Here is a 20,103-nt window from a genome sequence, read left to right on the forward strand (position 1 = left end):
GGATAATTCATTTTATACTCAACCAGTGTACACAATAATGTTATGAAATTTAGTGCTACAGTATAATTGAAATGGACACCAAGTGAGAAATACCGTTTTTTCAGCCTATACGTCACGGGGCTTGTTTTAAAAAGAATTTTGGACTCTTACACTGATGTGACGTGCACTTGAAAAAATTTGTGTTTCAAAAAACCACTATTATCAAGAAATTGACCATGGACATAAACGATTGTGTCGTATGCAGCTGGGGGTGCACAACCTTTTCAGTCAGATATGCGATATTTTTGGCTCTCGCGGGCCATAAACAGGTATATATAAACCCTGTATGTACAGGGTGACTATAAGTCCCGTATATCATGTTACATTTCCTTAATTTTGGCTATCCAAAGCTTTTTATAAAATATCTCCTTTTTTTTTTTTAAACGAGGCTTGCTTGAATTTTTATTCATAACTGAAATTAAGATTAAGATTACTTTAATATGACTAGGAGATTATATTATTATATTATTTTTTGACTATAAATGGCGACTTTATTTCACTTTGATAATTCTTCTGGCCATAAATGGCAACTTTACTTCCTTTTGAAATTATTTTCGGCTATAATTGGCAACTTTTCCTGCATTTGACAACGTTTTCGTTGATAATATGTGATGTCTCCTATGGATCCCGTATTTCCCGTATTTTTATCGAGGAGATACTGTCAGCCGAGGTTTTGATTATATTGTTACTTTTTCTACCAGAACAGTTTTCACGGGCCGGATGGAACACCTTGGAGGCCTCATTTGGCCCACAGGCGGGAGGTTGTGCACCCTTGGTGTACGGAATAACTAAAGTTTAGCATGTATAAAACTTTTTCAACAGTTCCAAGTTTTGAGTATATAGCTAGCATTTTTTCTAAACATATATTTGCTAATGGAATGGAAGTAAATAATGTTTAAACGGAAATTAAATTTCATCAGAGAAAAACGTGGCGCTTACGTTAAGCTCACAAATGCATTTTAATATTTTCGCTCACTGCGGTGACTGTTCCGCAGGGAAGTAACGTGCCTTCTCGGTGCCACGGGTAGACTTTTCCTTAGGGCACCCCACCCGAAAGGGTTGTGAAAGAGTTATTATTGTACGAAATAAGTGTATTTTTTGGGGGGCGGGGGGAGGCCCAGTGGCACTACCTGGCAACCCCAGTCTAGTTACGGGCCTGCTGTTCCGGGAAATCCGGTAGTTGTTTTTGTATCGTAAATATACGAAACATAGGAAAGTAATTTCTATTTTTTTCCTTGAGAAAAACGGTTGTAACAGGTGGACGGATATCTTTTCAGATAATTGTCTTCTCTAGTAACGTAAGACGATAAGAAATGATCAAAGCAATGCTCACAAGTTATAAAGCCAAGGGAAATCAGCCCAATGTTCACAGTCTGTACCATGACGTCCTTTTTAGTGCTCTTCCTACTTTTTGGGTTCGTGGTGTGCAGCCCGGTTGTCGAAGGTAGGTGGCTGTAAAATTATTACAAGTAGAGTCTGAAAAATCCTGAAAAATCACTGAAATTTTCCAAGTTTGTTTTTCAGAAAATTCTACTTTCAATTTCGATGAACTTGTTTAATTTGTACAATGAGTACGAATAATTTGGTCTTTTCGACATGAATATGTCTTTAAATCTAGATATCATAACTAGCTGAAAGCATGAAAAGTTGAGCGTCACATGAGAACAAATCGTACCATATTCTAAACACTGAGGCAGAGAGCGCACTGGACCGACACGATAAGCGATACAATCTCCGACTCGACATAGAGTGATTAAAAAAACTTAAATTCAGGTTTTTAACCAATCCGCGTGTCGAGTTGCAGGTTGCATCATTCACCGTATCGCTACCCGGCCCTATATCTCAGGAAGTAAACGACGCAAACTAAAGTTAATTAAAGGTGACCAGGAGATAGAACATGCTCAATAAGAAATTCAACGGTAAAATCCCGTTCGTGTAAACACCATATTTCGTGTTTACGTAGCAGGTCAGCTGAAATGTTGTTCCCTCGTGAAAACATGCCACACTTTGAATCTTAATATCTTCAGAAACTACAACAACGTTTGACAACGAAAAAAATTGATTCAAACTGTTTGTGGTTATATCAATATAATAGCTGTCATGAGAAATCAATGTCTTTTATGATTTTCTCGTGAAAGTGCGATGACATAATTGAGATGTAGAATAATTATTGTATTTTTTTTTCATTAATTTACAGATGATGAAGGAAATCACCCTCCTATGCTTAATCCCAACCTGTTTGAGGGAGATATCCTAGGTATCGATCCCAACACTGTAAGTATTACGACAAAAATGCTCTACTTTCAATAACGTTACTTAAAGCCTGTAATAATTTGCAATCCATCCATTGAAAGCGATTATTGAAATATTCTCGTGCACACTGAGTGACCATTTTAAAAAATCACTTCGTCAATATTGATCCGGATAATGTCTCTTACAAGCACTCAAGATGGTAAAGCTCTAAGCACCCCCCCCCTCCCCCAACTCTAAGGACAATACAGATTTATATTACAAAACAACTATTCACGTGTATTTCGTAAGCAGCGGTTTGACGAACTACGCTAAACAGAGGGCGAGTGACTTCTCCCTCACATACAAGCGATAACTCTGGAAACTGTTCATAGTTCTCTGGTGGCGCTTATGTGCAGGGAGAGAAATGTCGAGATTCTTCTGGAAGAATCTTTTGGCGACATGACATCGCCGCATCATTGGAGCTGTCGCTAAATTCGGCAAGTTTGTTGTCAATTTTGCGAGATTTACAAAAAAATGGGTCAAAGGCTATTTACAGATGAAAGATGAAAATTACATATCTTTCGTATAACAATATTTCGTTGGGCCACCTTTTGCTTTTATATAATACAGTGTGACACCATATTTCATTTGCTAAAAACTGTCAGGTGGCCATAATAAAGTAGCCACTCATCGTTTAAACCATAGTTTCCCAACCATTTTTATCCCATCGCCCCCTTCTTCAGAATTTTTTTTCTCCCATCACCACCCCCCCCCCAAAGCAATCTAACCAATAGGATCCTATGTTATACCCGTAACTTCTACCGCCACCCCTGGAATATTCCATTGCCCCCCAGGGGGCATTAACGCCCACGTTGAGAATCACTGGTTTAAACGATTTTAACATGAATTTATCCGCGTGTAAATTCAAAATGTAATTGTATGATTCTAATGAATTGATGCCAATTCTTAAACAGGACAGGAATGCGATACCCAGCGAAAGTAGAAGATGGCCGAACAGGACCATTCCTTATGTCATTGACCCGGTGCTGAGTAAGTACATTTTCGAGAATGCTTAGAACGCATTAGAATGCGAATGATTAGAATGTGATGAAGATGAAACTGACCGCTTAAAACTAACGGACAGACTCATTCTAAGCTCCACATGCTGTTCTTTCCCTAATTTTCAGTGGTTTTATACCTCAGCGAACATTGCACTTAAAAACATGGATTTTCTTTGGTTCAGGAGAGACAGGGCAACAGTTTTATCTCTCATTGGGTTTCTTAAAAAAGCAGGGTGAATAAATAAAAAAATGATTTTTTTATTTATTTTAACAACTATACAACAATCCTTGCAATGTGAATGACGTATCTGAGGTCCACACGTTATTGGTTTACGGAAAATTCATCGCCAACGATTCACCATCCGAAAATTCAACGCTTCACTGCCTAACGATTCACCGACAACGGTTCCACACGAGTCAGTGAGCCAGTAAGTCAGCGAGGAATGATCAAGTGTGGGAATCTGTAAATGATACAGTAGTTAATGAGTGTGACAGAGTGGTTATATTTTTTGTGAGTGAGCGAGTGAGAGAGTGAACAACCTAGAGATAGAGTAAGTGATCTAGTGAGTGAGTGTCATGATGAGAGACCAAGTGGTCTCTCATCAAGACCCGTAGACTGAGAGATCAAGTGAGTGAGAGAGTAACTTAGTGAGTGAGAGAGTAGAGTAACTTAGTGAGTGAGAGAGTAACTTAGTGAGTAAGTGCGTGACCTAGTGATTGAGTGCGTGAAAGAGTGAGCGACCTAGTCAGTGAGTAACAGAGTGAGTGATCTAGTTAGTGAGTTAGTGAGTGACAAAGTGAGCGATTTTGCGATTGAATGAGTGACCAGGTCAGGGAGTAACAGAGTGATCGACCTAGTTAGTGAGTAAGTGAGTGAGAGTGATCGACCTAGTCAGGGAGTAACAGAGTGAGTGATCTAGTTAGTGAGTTAGCGAGTGACAGAGTGAGCGATCTGGTGATTTAGTGATTGAATGAGTAACAGAGCGACCTAGATAGTGAGTAAGCGAGTGAGTGAACTAGTCAGAGAGTAACAGCACCCGAGTGGCGTGGTGGTAAGATGCTCGTCTACCACCATGAACGTTGTTATGAAGGTTCCGAGGTAGGATAATAGATGAGATACTTTCCCTAACGAGCTTGAGGCGACCACCGATAGAGAGAGCGCCTTCATTTCCTACCCATCTCATTACTCGTAGTAAATTGCGATGTGGCCAGAGTTGGTGTTTGGTGAAGTTGTCAGGGAGTAACAGAGTGAGCGACCTAGATGGTGAGTGACCAGGTAGTTCAGTGTATAACAGAGTGAGCAATCTAGTAAGTTTATGGCAGAACGAGTGACAAAGTGAGCGACCGATAAATCAAGTGAGTCACCAGCCGAGTGACATTGTGAGTGAGTATCCTATGGTGAGTAAGTATAACCTGGTGAGCGAGTGAGTGAAAGATATAATGAGAGACCTAGAGGGAGGGAATGACCCAGTGAGTGATTGAATGAGCGACCTTGTGAGCGAATTAGCTCTAGTGACAGGCCGGTTTCGTTCATTCATTTGCTCAAGCGATCATTCATTCACTCATGTCGGTGAATTGTTGTCGGGGAATTTTCCGGACGAGCACGTTATTTGGATCCTTTTTTTTGTAATCGGAAGTATGTTCCCATGATCAACGGTTCTCGAGTTATTCGAGGGTGAAGAGATTTCCCTGAGCACCCTGTGTATGTCCATAAAATACTCAAATACTGTACGAACATTTTCAAGTTCAATTTATTTTTATGCGTCTTTTTATTTTTCTTCTCTCAGAGGACAAAGAAACTTTGATAAGAAACGCCATGAGGCACATTGAAGACAAGACCTGCATTCGGTTCAGACCGAAAACTGCCCAGGACAAATACCATCTGAACATCTATAAAGGAACTGGGTAATACAAATTCAACAATAATTTTTGAATGATTTAAACCATAGTTCCAAACCTGTTTTGTCGGATCGCCCTCGATAACACACTGTGGCACTTAAGAATAACACGTGAAGGTTTGTCACAAACATTTCAAAACGGTGAAAATATACTGATTGCCATAAAAATTTGAGCACCATGAAGTAATTGACGGATTGGCCTTGGCATGAAGATACGTGTCTGGCAGATATGCAAATGATTAGATGCACAGCATGATTGCGCAATGCGTAATGCTACCAGAGGGCGTTGAACTTCGTTCTCCTTAGCGCATAAAAAAGGTACGCAGAGGAATTCCGCCTGTACTTAATTTGTTGCAGAGGGATGTTTTTCGTTAGGGTGCTGTTACGCCACCATCGAAGACAATATGATCACCTGTCAGAGTTCGAGAGGGGAGGCCGATCTGATTTTACTGTGAGGAGGTGTTGGAACCAGTGGATGAGAGAGAGAGGTCGTATGCACGACATCCAAGGCTTAGGACGCTCTCGGCAGACCAATATCCGAGAAGACTGATACATCACTCGACAAGCACGCACAGCGTCAACTGCATCATTGTCCGCTATTCGGACAAAAGCAAAAGCTTCACTATAGGCCCCTGTGTCTGTCCGTACCTTCGCGAGGCGCCTTGCTGAAGAATATTTGGTTGTGCTACCAATGACACCCACTCACCGTCACCTCCGTTTGGAGTGGGGTCGAGCTCGTGGGGGTCATTTTTCAAGACAATGCTGGACCCACACACAGCAAAGTGTGTCACAGGAATTGTGTCAGTTCATCCTCATGTTCTTCAAGTTGATAAGTCTCTTAATCTTGTTGTGTGTGTTTGGATTTTTGTACGTATTATTTTTCCAAGTCTGCATATCATTGGATGGGTCTGATACATGGAAGTTTGCTGTAAGTGGACAGACTGTAGCGTAGTGAAAGGGTGTACCCTCTCCTCCGCACTTGCACCTGTCAGTCCGCCGGTGGAATCTTGCTAAGTATGTTGGAAATAGACCATGTTCTGAATGAAAAGAAAAGGATCATCTCTCTGGTCCATCTCCTCATCTTACTTTTGAACGTAGGTAAGAGGGCGAAGATTTTTCTACCTGTTTTTCTTTCATTTGTCCATCTATGTTGCCATCTAGTGTGCATTTCTTCCAGCAGAATTTTATTAGCCCAGAGGAAATTGGTTTTTTCCGCTGATAATTGAAGGCCATGATGTTCCAACCATTTACTGATCTCGTTAAGAACTGTTGTTGCTTGTTTTCCTGTTCTTTCTACCGCTGGGCCCGAGACCATAACCGTAATGTTGCCGCTATGGTGGTCGAGTGGTCATAGTGACGGACTCGCATCGCGAGAACCCGGGTTCGAACCCCCCCGTCGCCATAGTGGTGGTCGGCTGAAGTTGGTTTTCTGTGGTTCCCAACTTCAAGGCGCGAATGCGAGCCGATCTCCCCATTAAAAAGTCTCGCCACAGAGAGCAAAAGACCTACAAACATCACAAATGTAATTCAATCATAACACATCATTCACTTCACTTCTGAAATGTAGATGGCGGCACTGAAAAATCAAACACAACACTACATACGCATTCAGACTGTTAGGTACACACACAGTTACACCTCCGGCACAACTCGCTAGGTAGTAAATCACCCATAAAATGGTGATAGACCTGAGTTGTGCTCGGTTTGAAAGAAAGAAAGAAAGCACCGTAATGTCATCGGTATAGGCCTGGACCCGGACGTTATTTGGCCATTGTATTTGCAGGAGATCATTGAGGAAGAGGTTTCACAGTAGAGGTCCTGAGCAGGAACCCTGAGGGCACCCCCTCGTCATTCTATGTTGCACAGGTCATTCCGGCGTATTCATCTGTACCTCTCTGTCTTGAAGGATGTTGATCATCATTTCTGCTAGATTTGATGGGATTGAAAGATCATGTAATTTATTGCTGATGATGTTATGACTAATATGATCAAAGGCTCCCTGTATGTCGAGTGTGATGATGACCACGTCGTGTTTTTTCTCTCTTTGTCGTTGAATTTCACTCTTGATTGCCATTAAAGCTTGTTCCGCTGACGTGGCGGAAGCCATATTGATGTGGACTCATGACATTTTGCCGGCCCAGAAAAAAAGGTGATACGTTGGCAGATCAATTTTTCGAGAAGTTTGCCAAATGTAGAAAGAAGATGAATAGGTCGGTACGAGTTGGGCAATGAAGGGTCTTTATCTTTCTTAAGGAAGAAAAGAACAATCTTGAACCAACCACTTCCGTTCAACCCACGTAACCAGTGACGACTTCCGGAAAGAACAGGGGGGGGGGGGAAATACAGGCATAAACTAAACGCCATGTAAACGGGTTGTAGTGAAAATCCCTGTTACGGGTAACTTCCCGGGATATTTTATTGCACATGTAAGCCCCGTTCACATGTGCAATAAAACATCTCGGGAAGTTCCAAGTAACGGGGATTTTCGCTACAAACCGTTCACATGACGGTTTAAATAATTAACTAATAATTAAATAATGAATAAATTAATAAATGCACTTACATTGGATTAATAATGATATTATTAATCCAGTGTAAGTGCATTTCATGACTTCTGGGGTTACTGTAAATGGAATAAATAAAATGGAGAGAATAAGCATGGATTCAGAGCGATGTGCGATGTGTTGGGGAGGCTGCTTATTGCAAAGAATCATTAGATCAACCTGTAATTTATGGGACAGACATCCGATATTATGCGGCTGACTGTCCTTATCATTTACTATATTATTCAGCTCGTGTGAGGGGCGATCAACTCCCATCTCTATAAATGCGTCTGTTCTTGAAACTGTTCGGAGAAGGTAGGTTACCCCCCGCTTTAAATGAATGGTTATTAAGCTAGAGCCTATGTGGCCTTCTTGCTGGGCCTTGGGATATTCTTAGGTTGTCAAAGGGGACTCTTATCATACGGGTGAAAATCAAATGAAAGGAATCAAGAAATAATTTAATATGTAAGAAGAGGCTTAATATTGGATGGGGGGGGGGGGCAAAAGAGGAAATATGGACAATGACGCGGGTTCATTTTAAAATTTTCTTACAGGTGCTTCACTTTCGTAGGCCGCGCAGCAATGAGGCAACCCCTGTCACTCGGTAATGGATGCTACTTGCACTCGATTGTGGTGCACGAACTGATGCACGCCGTTGGATTCTTCCACGAGCACTCGAGGTCGGACAGAGACGAATACATTGACATCCACTGGATCAACATAGAGCCAAGTAAGTAGAAGAAAACATTAATTCTTGATAAATTGAGGTGGCTACTTTACCACACCAACTTCGGTCATATATATTGCCATATGGCAATTTCCAACAAACGGAGTTGGGCAGGAAATGAAGGTGCCATCGGTGATTGCCGCAGGTTTGGTAGGTAAAGAACTTGTTTCTGCTGTTCTTCTCCAGATTCGAACCCGTGGACCTTGACGGCTACCTTCATAGTGGAAAATGTGCATCTTACCACTGAACCACTCGGGGGCCAAATGAGATGACTAGATTGAGCCAAGGTTTTATTCAGAGGACTCGTTGGTCGATCAAATGCACTTACGACCTGTGCTGTAGAGATCATGGGGAGGGGGTGCACACCATCAAAGATTGCACGAAAATTCGCCATTATAGCTGGGGTGTCGTTGCAAATGAGGTTGACATTTTCAAGACCTTTCAAGTAGAAATATGTTCAGCTGCAATCAAACATTGTGTTTGAAATTGTTTTATTTATTTTGATTAAGGTGACCATGTTGTATCGAAAAAATACGGAAAATTGCGATCACAAATATACGCGACATCGCCAGCTGAAAATGCTGCTAATTTCTGGTAAAATAACAAATTATTCCTTATCAATGACTCTTTTCAAGAAATGCAGTGATGCAGCAAGTCTACAGTGATTCAAAAATGTATTTTAAGGGGGGGGGTAAAAAAAATTAACATGGCACATATGCAAGACTAGCTGTTATCCACGGTTTCGCTCGAGCGTATTTGGTAATCTGAAGATTACTCAGCGACGATTCCCCCCTTATAACATTTGAAAACCTCATGACCCCCACGGGGGATGAACTTTCAGAAATCCCGTCCTAATGCGCATCTACATTATAAAATGCAATACTGACTAAATTTCATATTTATGGCTTCAGCGATTTCGGCTCAATGATGATTGTCTCCATACAGCCTTTGACCCCACCCCTGGGGTGAATTTCGAAAAATCCCTTCTCAGTGAGCCTCTACATTACAGTGCAAAAAATACTGACCAAATTTCATATTTATACATGTATATATTACATTTCTCTATGTTATTTTGAACCTCCCATGACAGGCATAAGGGTCTATAACAGTGGTTCCCGAACGGGGGTGCGCGCACCCAAAACGTCAAAAAATTCAGTCGCGTCCAAGAAAAATTGATTTATAGTTGTTGCGGCCCCGATTTCAGTGAGGATTATGAATTAAAGTAAGCTTCGTTAAGAAGACCGGTATTTTTGTACAAAAATACGAAATGTCTTGTATACGTAGTATATTACATCGTAATTGTGATAAGCAAAACGAAACAACGACAAAAAAATTGTCGTTATATCCGAAGTTGTTGCGTTTTATTGACGTTACAAGCAAGCTCCGTTAACATTATTCTCTATGGGAATTATCCGCACGACGCTTATAGACAATTCCTACATTCCTAGCTACATTACAGAAATTTAGCGCATCGCGATTGGCCGAAATGAGTGATGAACCATTACGTCACTCGTAGTGAAACCTTTGCTGGTGGCTTTTAACAATAGATACATTTAATTGTGCTTGAACCCGTTATCCACCGTTGGAGTAATGGTTATAGTACGAGACTCACGTACCCACGGTAGTGTGTTAGAATTGGTCTGAAACCCATCCCAATTTTTTTTTTCCACCTTTGCTTTCATTTATTGATTTATTAAACAATGTTTTCATTTTTTTTTCTGATTTAATCAAATGCGGTTCACGTGTATAGAGAAGACAGTAATAACGGTTATTACTGTCTACTATTACTGCCGTTATTACCGTTATTACTGTCTTCTTATTAAATTGAAGCTGGGCCCAGCTTATATACATACATACATATATATATATATATATATATATATATATATATATCATTTACCTATTCACAAAAAATGCTTTTATTTTTTGTTAATGAACTTTGAAATTCAGTTTCGCCCAAAACTCCGCCTCTCGTGACGTCTTGCTAGGTTTTTTGCTCCCAGTAACCAATCATCGGCGTGCTAATGCCTCTTGTGTTACTAAGAATGTAGGGACTGTAAATACGCAGCCGGGACCGCAAATAATTGACGTTATATAACAGAGGTGTCATTATAGCCAAGAGATCGTTATGACCCCAACTTTATTTTATTTAATGTCTTAATGTAACCAATCATCGGCGTGCTAATGCCTCTTGTGTTACTAAGAATGTAGGGACTGTAAATACGCAGCCGGGACCGCAAATAATTGACGTTATATAACAGAGGTGTCATTATAGCCAAGAGATCGTTATGACCCCAACTTTATTTTATTTAATGTCTTTTAAATGTTTTTTATTGTTCAGATTATACATGGACCGAATTATATGAAAAACACTGTAATACAGAATAATAATTTCCATCCTTGATCAATTTGATTTTTGTGTATATTCCAGCTGCACTTACTCAGTTCACGAAATTAGCACCGAACCAGAACATTCTATACGACGCATTTGATTTCAATTCCATCATGCTGTACGGAGAACTCGCCTTCAGCAGGGATTATTACAAAGGTTTGAAGACGATGACGTCCAAGATTCCCGGTAAACCGATCCCCGATGTTTACACGAAACCAGGACTCAGTCCGAGTGACATCTATCGTGCCAGACAGATGTACAAATGCTAGAGAAAGCGGAGAAAACGTTCGTGTACATTGTCATTAGTCACAATTAAATTTCTTTGAATTTGTCTGAATTTTTTTTCGTTTTCAGGAAATTGGAATCACCATGTTTTATGTTTTACCCTAGATAACTAACCTTAAATCAGTATAATAATAATTTGTAGTCTCTGAGACTAGTAGTCTATTCACGCAAAATCACTCCTCTGGAGGGACATGATAGCAAATTGGCAATTGCATTAGGATATGCCGCAGGCGTCAGGAAGATCAACTCATGAAGTTATAAAGAAAGTAGATGCTAGGAGCAGGGTCTGGTCACGAGAGCTCATCTTATTTGTCACCGGTCATGGGACTTTCCCGGCAACCTTTCATCGCTTTAAAGCGATTGCCAGCGATAAATGCTCTTGTCTTGAGCCTGGCACGCCCCTGCACTACGCCACATGCTGTCCAGAAACGACGCCCTTTCACTTCTGTTCGCCGGCTGCCCATCTACACAGACCATGGATGCTTGGCATATTACGTCGAGAGGAACCAAAGGAAAAGATAATAAAAATGGTGAAATTCCTTGAGGAACATCCCGAGAAGATAAGGGACCCGTCTCCTCCAGCTCCTGCGACTCCGGTACCAGCGCCGTTAAGGAGATCGCCGCGTCTTCACCCTGACAGTGCGCAAGTAAAAACTGTTTGCGAGCAAGGAGCAGGATGAATCCCAAACCTAATTAATGAAGTCTCGGAGAAATTAGACTGAGTGTATTGAACTGCCCGAGCGCAATGGGGTGCTCTGCCCTTCTCTCATACAATCCTTGATCAATCAAATTTCTGATTGCGCCTTTTGCGATACGATTTTATACAACTTTCTATGATTATTTATTATCCGTGCCCGTTGCACTTTACTTTAACTTGATTAATTTGATTCTTCGATTTACATAATTTTTGATTTCCTTGCACTATATGTAATCTTTGACGTATCAATAAATTTTGGTTTTACCGGAGATGCCCTGTTCCGGGCATTATGGACAGCGCTTATGGACATCCAATTATGGACAGCGCTTACGTTGCTTCTTGCGACACACAAACACCAAACATGGCCCCCGCTCTGTCCCTTGTGGGATATAAGCAGGTCACCTTACGGCTGGGCCATGTTGGAAAAAGGAAAGCCCTGCCAGCCAACAAGACCACCGGTCGAACGCCGGCCGGCATCGCATCACCGGACTTCCGGCCCACGCAAATGACCAGTACGAACACCCTGGCAGCCCATGGTCCCGCCGGACCTACAGCAGGACGGCACCATCCGTCACTCCATCGGATCAACGGGGAAGAACCGTACGCCAGTTCCTCATCCAGCGGCACGTATTAAACCATTATCATCACTCCACTCAATCCCTAGTTGCTGGTCAAGTAACCAGTCTAATCCTATTCTGGAGTCTCTCCACATCGAGCAGTTGCATCATCCACCTAAAACGATAATATAAAAAGAGCACAGCATGGCATAGAGTAATAAATGTTGGGGAGGTTCAGGAGTGGGAATTAGCAACAATCAGTATAACGGACTTTGTCAAACATCACAGTTAAAAAGAAAAAAAAATATTATAAAAAATATAACAAGCTAAATATATATACATATGAATATATGAATGATGCAAGATATATATAGAATTATGATTCACGTTTCATATACGTTTCTGTAAAGTATAATAGACCTAGCTATACATTCCGTGCAAGACAGACTTAAAGTTCAAAATCAGAGTCCGAGTCCGACGGAAAATTATCTTCGGCAGTAATTTGCTTCTTGCGACAGAGCCTGGATGTTTCGCGGTTTCTTCAGTCTATTCGACGAAATGTTTAGTTAGCTAGGGTTTAGGTGAAAGTTCGCCACCTTTCACGAGTGTAAAAATGTGCAATAAAATGTACCGTTTGCTGTGATGCTGATCAGTATGTAAACCCTTGCAACAACCTAGGCCTATAATGTCTAATAGGCCTATCTAGCATTATAGGCCCCTCATAGATCGGCAATTTTGCTTTCAGATTGCAATTAGGTGAGAAGTACAGAGAGAGAGAGAAAGAGAGAGAGAGAGTACTTCTCGATTCATGGATTTATACCTAACTGAACTGGAGAATATATAGCAGAAGTTTTCAAACTTTTTCGCCTTGCGATCAATTACTCGCTGCTCCTTTACTTTGATCATCATTAGCGATACGATAAATGCGAAATTTACGAAATAAATGCGATAAATGCGAAATTTACGAAATAAATGCGAAATTTGCCATTTTTGATGAATAAATTATAAAATTTGATTTTTTACTACTTTTTAGCGAAATTTAGGTACAGTGGAACTTCGGTTAACGAGCGATTCGTATAACGAGCAAAAATTTTTCGTTTTGTTTTTTACATCTATTTTCACATTATCGTAACTGAGCTGATGCTGATGGTGTTTTGCTTTCGCCCACGCAAGTTTTATGGAATTTCTGGGTAATGTTCTTCCCTACGTTCTCAAGTAAGCGTGCCTCAATCGGAAAATTAACACACGTGCGAGTGTGAATATTTACGATACGAAACTAGATGCAGCATAGCAGCGATACGTATGTGCACCTGAAGTGTTTTTTTAAAATTCTTCTTTTGTGGGAAAAAACTGCAGATTGATTGAATTATTAAACGGGATTTTGAGGGGGGGTGGGGGGGGGGGTTCTAGCTCACGAACAAGAGTCAATACTTGTAGGAGAGATTTTGTGCTTAGAGAAAAGATCATGGGCTGGAGGTGCATGAGGATGGCATTCAAGAACTAGTGGTGAAAAATGTCTAGAAGTTGACGATAGATGAAGTGATGAATCTCTTTTGCACGCACCAGCATCAGTTCATGGACGGTATCTCGTCTGAGGAAGTAAGGAGGAATCCCTCGCAAACACATAAAACGCGATTAGAGAAATGGGAATCGCGTGAAAGAATGTGGGAATCTAAGACATAATGAAGAAGACTAACAAGGTGCTCTATATTTCGATGTTACAATTCTTAATTCCTTCGGTAAATGAAATTCTGCCGATGTTTTTTAATGATGGGAGATTCTACTGACGCATGTTCCTTTAGCAAAACTATGTTCTTAACCCTTGAATGCATAGCTTTGCACACGTGCAAACGGTCCTTTAAGTGTTCATTACCAAAATCAGGTTGAAGATAAAAATTCCTAATCCCGTTTGCACATGAGTTTATATTCTCTCCATTCTATATTTTGAATTTGCTACTAGATGTCACAATTATCGGCAGCGATTCTTTATTTGTTTGGCCTTGATTTCGCTAATTGGTTAATATGTTTCATTTTTGCATATTCCTTTTCCTTTCAACCTTGAAGTTTGCAATCAGAATTTTTTTCTAAATATAATTTGAATCACAGAGAAGGTAGTTATATGTGTGTTCGGAGAGTAATATTACTTCAATATAATTATTTTTGTGCGAGGTTTTTGAGGCTTTAAATCGGGGATCTTCAACCTTTCAGACGTTGCGGGCCAAATTAAACTTTCCACGAAGCTTGCGGAGCAGCACTGCGGTATTTTCGGTTACTAAACAGGGTTCTCTAAATTTATTGAACACTCTTATTAACTCTGTATCTCTTTCTTTCATTAATTTGAATTTTTGTTTATTTTTTTATCAATTTCCTTCAATTAATTAATAATTTCAATTAATTAAATCCATCATTCGTAAATTATTTTTAATTTATTATTTCTTTTATTAAATCTATTATTAATTAAAATTAACTGAACTAATTAAATCTATTATTTTAATTAATCTATTATCTTCTTTTATCAAATTCGCCCGACAAACCAGAAGTTACTTTTCATTCGTTTTAAATGTTCATTAATTATGAAATTACAGTAGACTCTCGATAGTCTGGCCGTAAATCCAGTCCATTCAGGCGTTTTTTAGGCGGGATTTTTTGCGAACGCAGAAAAGGAAAACATATCACTGTACGTCTGTGCACAGAAATTTTATATACAGGGTGTTTCAAAAAGGAATGATCCGATTTAAAAAAATCATAACTATTCAGCTTTTAATCCGTTTTGATCGAATAATGTATAGGTAGAAAGAGGGCAAATATCGAGTTTCACGCAGTTGCCGACAGGTAGCGCTAACGTAATTCCGTCGGCTGTCACTCTAGTGTTTGTCAAGATTGCCTTCCCCCACAGTTAGAAACCGATCCGGGTGACTTCATTTTCCAGCGAGACGGGGCACCACCCACACTGGAGCTTGGACATTCGAGAATTTTTTAACAATCGCATTCCTAAACGATGGATCGGCCGTACGGGACCTGACGATTCAGTTAAACATCACTGGTCTTCAAGATCGTCGGACCTCACAGCGTGCGATTTCTTTTTGTTAAGGGGAGTGGGGGTTATGAAAGATTACATTTATGTGCTTCCTCTTCCAGCTGCATTAGCTGAACTGAAGATACGCATAACAGCAGCCGTGGATGCGAACATGCTCGCAAAAGTTTGGGACGAATTTGACTACCGTATAGACATATGCCGTGCATCTCAAGGTGGACATATTGAGCACCTTTAATTAATGTTTTTGGTTTGTAAAAAAACTGTATGATTAGCCATGTAATATAAAATCAATCTTAAATTGTTTATGTTCAATATTTTTCGTAATATACGCATTTCAAATCAGGTGATTCTTTTTGAAACCCCCTGTATATTATTTAAATGGGCTCTTCAAACAATCCCGGTAATCCGGCTCATATTATATTAGCTAGAGTTTACTATATTTCTTTTAAAAGTTCTTAATTTTTTTCATGAATTATTATGATTTAAAAATTCTGAAACTCTTTACAATTCCAAAATCGCACTCAATAATTCTGTTAATTATTTTTTCTTTCAGCAATTCTCTAACTATTTTGTAATTAATTATAGATTTTTCATAAATTATGCAATATTATTTTTATCTGCGATTATTTCTTTCATTAAGATGGTTTTTTAGAATTTTTTTAAAATTCCTTAACGATTTGTACGTTTTGAATGCTGAATTTAGCTTCTGTAAATATGTAGCCAAAATGAAAACCTAGGCCCCCCAAAAAAAGTGTTTTGGCCCCAGGTCCCACGTTACGACGACACTTTTAGGGCGGTATTCACCGACATGGTTTAAGGTATGTTGATCTCTTATTCAAACATCGTGACCACAGTTTAAACTATGTCGGTGAATACGGCCCTTAATGTACCAAATGCAAACCCTTAATATTGAATCTGAAAAGTATCTCACAGTTCTAAATACAGCTCTGCCGATTTTCAGTGGCCTCAGATTTTCTATATAACATTTTTTTTTGAATTTTTATTCGCTTTCTTATTTAAAGATGCTATTTTCTAAAAATGGGCATCAGACCACAGAAAAAAGCTTGGAGAGTCACATTTGACCCTTGGTCAATTGTTATTGGGAATTATTGACATAATGTTCAATAAGGCCCTGTATAAGCAGTACAATTCGAAATGAGATTTTTTAAATGATTTTTCCGGCTTTCAATACGAGTCATTAATTGTGGAAAAACATTTTCAAAAGTTTGTGGAAATAGGAAGATATTCCACACATTAATGATACTTTGTGCATGGAAAATGCTATCAAAAATCCAAAATGTAACTTTTTACATTAAATCTCACAAATTTTGATACTCCATCAAAACCTTTCTTTTTTCTCATTTCAGCACCATCTATCAGTAGACTTATACGTGAAAAATTTGGGAACATTATACAGCAGAAAGGTGTTTTATAAATCACTAATTATATCACAAAGGAGCTTATTATTAAAATGAAACATATTTTTTCAATCGAAAACATAACATTTCTGGTTTTGATGTAGTCATTAACATTTTAAAAGGATAATTTAATATTTCACCATCCTTATTGCTGCCTGTTGGAACTCGCCATGTAGTTCTTAAAATCGCTTAATCCGTGTTAAGTGGATAGCATCTACATCCGTGGAAAAAAAGCAATCTCTTTTGACCGTTGATATTCTTATTTGGAAGCGATGCCTACGTAGGTTAACTCGCCTGTCTATGATCTCAAAGAAAAGTTCTCTTGATGGTAGATAAACAATTTGACGTCTTATGCGCTATAAGACGGCTAAATCATTGAGAACAGGTTGCTTCCCTTGTCGTGGAAATTCCCACGCATAGCTCCCCTTCATAAAAAGGGTGACCCATCCAATGTAACTAACTACAGATCAGTTTCGATTCTAAGTTCGTTCGTCATAATTCTAGAATCATTGATTTATAAAAAACTGCATAATCATTTTGTGCCTTCATTGAGTCCGTTTCAGCACGGTTTTGTTCGCAAACGCTCAACTGTAACCAACCTTGCGAACTTCACCCATGATCTGTCGGTTGCTCTTGACAATGGGGAACAGATAGACACCATATACACAGATTTTGAAAAGGCTTTCGATCGAGTAGATCATCATGTACTCTTAACGAAATTACGCTCGCAACTTTGTTATGAATGTCAAATGAATCTGTAGCTTGGTTCGCTTCCTATTTGAGTGACAGAACAAACATCGTTAGGCTGCCATCAGGAAATCTTTCTAAACCATATACAAGCATGTCTGGTGTTCCTCAGGGGTCCAATCTTGGTCCGTTACTTTTTCTCATCTTTGTAAATGACTTACCGTTGTGTATTCAAAATAGCCGTTGCCTCATGTTCGCTGATGACCTAAAATTTCATCGATTAATTCAATCCATAGAAGACTGCTTGGCTCTTAAAAATGATGTATTTCATCTGAAGGATTGGTGTCGTGACAACAATCTGGGTCTGAATGTTTCAAAGTGCAGTGTCGTTTCATTCACGCGAAAATTACATGCATTGCTTTACGATTACACCGTAGATACAGCAGCTATAGCAATAAAGAGCATGGTAAAAATGGATTTAGGTGTAATTTTCAAGAGTGATTTGAACTTCAGCGCTCACGCTGAAAGTGTCTTGTCAAAGTCCAACAAGTCACTTGGCTTTCTCGTAAGGTCGTCTGGGATATTCACCGCAGTTCCAGCGACGATGGTACGACTGTATTTCGCATATGTCTTGCCCTCACTTGAGTATGGCTCAGTGATATGGGGCCATATTGCTGCAGTGATGAGCGTACGTATTGAACGTGTACAGAAAAAGTTTTTGAGGTCATTATTCCAGAACACTTTTGGTGTGTACGTCCCAGATGCACCTACTTCGGATCTTCTACCTTTTTTCAAGATGACATATCTCGATGGCAGACGTACAAAGCGAGATCTGTCATTCCTTCACGGCAGAATCGATGACTATTATCTGACGAGCCTAATTAATACCTCCGTGCCATCTCGCGAGCGACGGGTTCATAGTTTCCGAAATGTTTTTTATTTACCTCGTGCACGCACGAACATTTTAAATACTTCACCAATGCTGCGAGCAAATTATAATACGGGTGAATTCCCAGATATTTTTCATAAGGATTCCATGTTCTACTAGGTGCTATATGAATTTGTATACATTTTCTTGTTTTCTCATCTATTTTCGGTTTTTCATTCTTTATTTTGGACGTTTTGTCTTCCTCATACTGAATTCTCAATGTGTGCTTCCGTTGCGCGTATATATTTTTGTATTTTATGTTTGTTGATGATTTAATTTCTAACGTGTAAATTCGATGAAATTATTATTATTTCGCTTTTTTCCATTGATTTTCATTGCTGGTATTTTTATGTCCGTGTGCTTTCCATCTCTGTAATTGGGCTTAGCCTGTTGAGATGTGTAAATAAATAAATTTCGTGGACTAGTTTGTAGCTAGTTTCTTCAGATCTGCAGTGATTCGACGGAGGAAGTCGCGAGTTATTTAGTTTAACTGCTTAAGATCAGGGGTTCTTAACCTTTTTGTTACACGGGATGCTGTGTATCTAGTTGCGGCCCTAGTTAAGAACCGCTGGCTTAAAATTTTGCAAAAGTTCAATCGATGATTCGAATAATAATTTATAACGGTGTTCTTTGTTCCCATCTAAAATTGCCGTCCCTAAATTTTGTTGCACGGGGCACTTGCCTCCTTCCCCCTCTAGTTCCGGAGTTTCCTGCCCCACAGTTTTGGCCACTTACATGTTTACAAACTCTCTGGGTCCCTCTTTTGTTCATTCACTGATCTGACCCTCTCTCTCTTTGTCATTTACATGCTTGAACACTCTTTCGTTCATTCATATGCTTGCAAACTCTCTTGGTCACTCTTTTAGTTACCCACCGACCTAGCCACTTGCTCTCTAAGTCACTCTTTTGATAACTCACCAACCTAGTCCCTAGATCACTCTTTAGGCCATTCACTGACCTGGTCCCTCACTCTCTAGGTCATTCACATGTTTTAACACTTTTTAGGTCATTCATATCCTCGCAAGCTCTCTAAGTCACTCTTTTGATCACTCACTGGCATAATATTGTCTCTTGCTCTCAAGATCACTCTTCTAGTAACTCCCTGGCCTAGTCCTTTGCTCTCAAGGTCACTCTTGTGATCATTCACCGACCTGGTCACTCACATGCTTGCAAACTCTCTAGGTTATTCGTTTGGTCGCTCACTCAGATAAACCCCTCGCTCTCTAAGACAGATGCGAATTTATGGTTTTATCCCTTGTGGGGAAAAAAAATTTCCCCTTCTGCCATTTTCCTAAATTTCTTTGACCACTCATCCTTCAAATTCGCCCCTTTGAACTTGCTGCCCTGATCTATAGCTTGCTTAGCTCCTCCCCTCACCCGTAAATACGCTTCTGCCTAGAGAACGAGGGGGACCAAATCAATCAGTTGCCAAAAGAGTGACTTAGAGCGTTGTGGTCAGTGAGCAACAACTGAAAGACAAAGAAGGCCGGCAAAGTTTGTGTAGCCCATAGGCTGCCAAGAATCCGCCTCGATCGGTGACCTCCAATGACTATAAATATTAAGGGATGGACTTTCGATTAACGTAACTATCAATGACGTCGG

The 20,103-nt window shown here is 39.8% G+C and overlaps 1 protein-coding gene across 1 annotated transcript; it reads left to right on the forward strand.

Moving 5' to 3' along the window:
• Positions 1 to 1,367: 1,367 nt before the first annotated feature.
• LOC149084443 (astacin-like metalloprotease toxin 5) lies at positions 1,368 to 11,229 on the forward strand. The gene is made up of 6 exons (XM_089234835.1): positions 1,368 to 1,483; positions 2,237 to 2,313; positions 3,246 to 3,321; positions 5,120 to 5,237; positions 8,328 to 8,503; positions 10,932 to 11,229. The coding sequence occupies exons 1-6, from the start codon at positions 1,402 to 1,404 to the stop codon at positions 11,159 to 11,161; spliced, it is 759 nt and encodes a 252-aa protein (XP_089090961.1). The 5' UTR covers positions 1,368 to 1,401; the 3' UTR covers positions 11,162 to 11,229.
• The last annotated feature ends 8,874 nt before the right edge of the window (positions 11,230 to 20,103 follow it).

The sequence above is a fragment of the Pholcus phalangioides genome, unplaced genomic scaffold (genome assembly GCF_987345545.1).
Source record: "Pholcus phalangioides strain wild (caught in Gottingen) unplaced genomic scaffold, Ppha-v1.0 ptg000008l_1, whole genome shotgun sequence".
Classification (NCBI taxonomy): Eukaryota; Metazoa; Arthropoda; class Arachnida; order Araneae; family Pholcidae; genus Pholcus; species Pholcus phalangioides.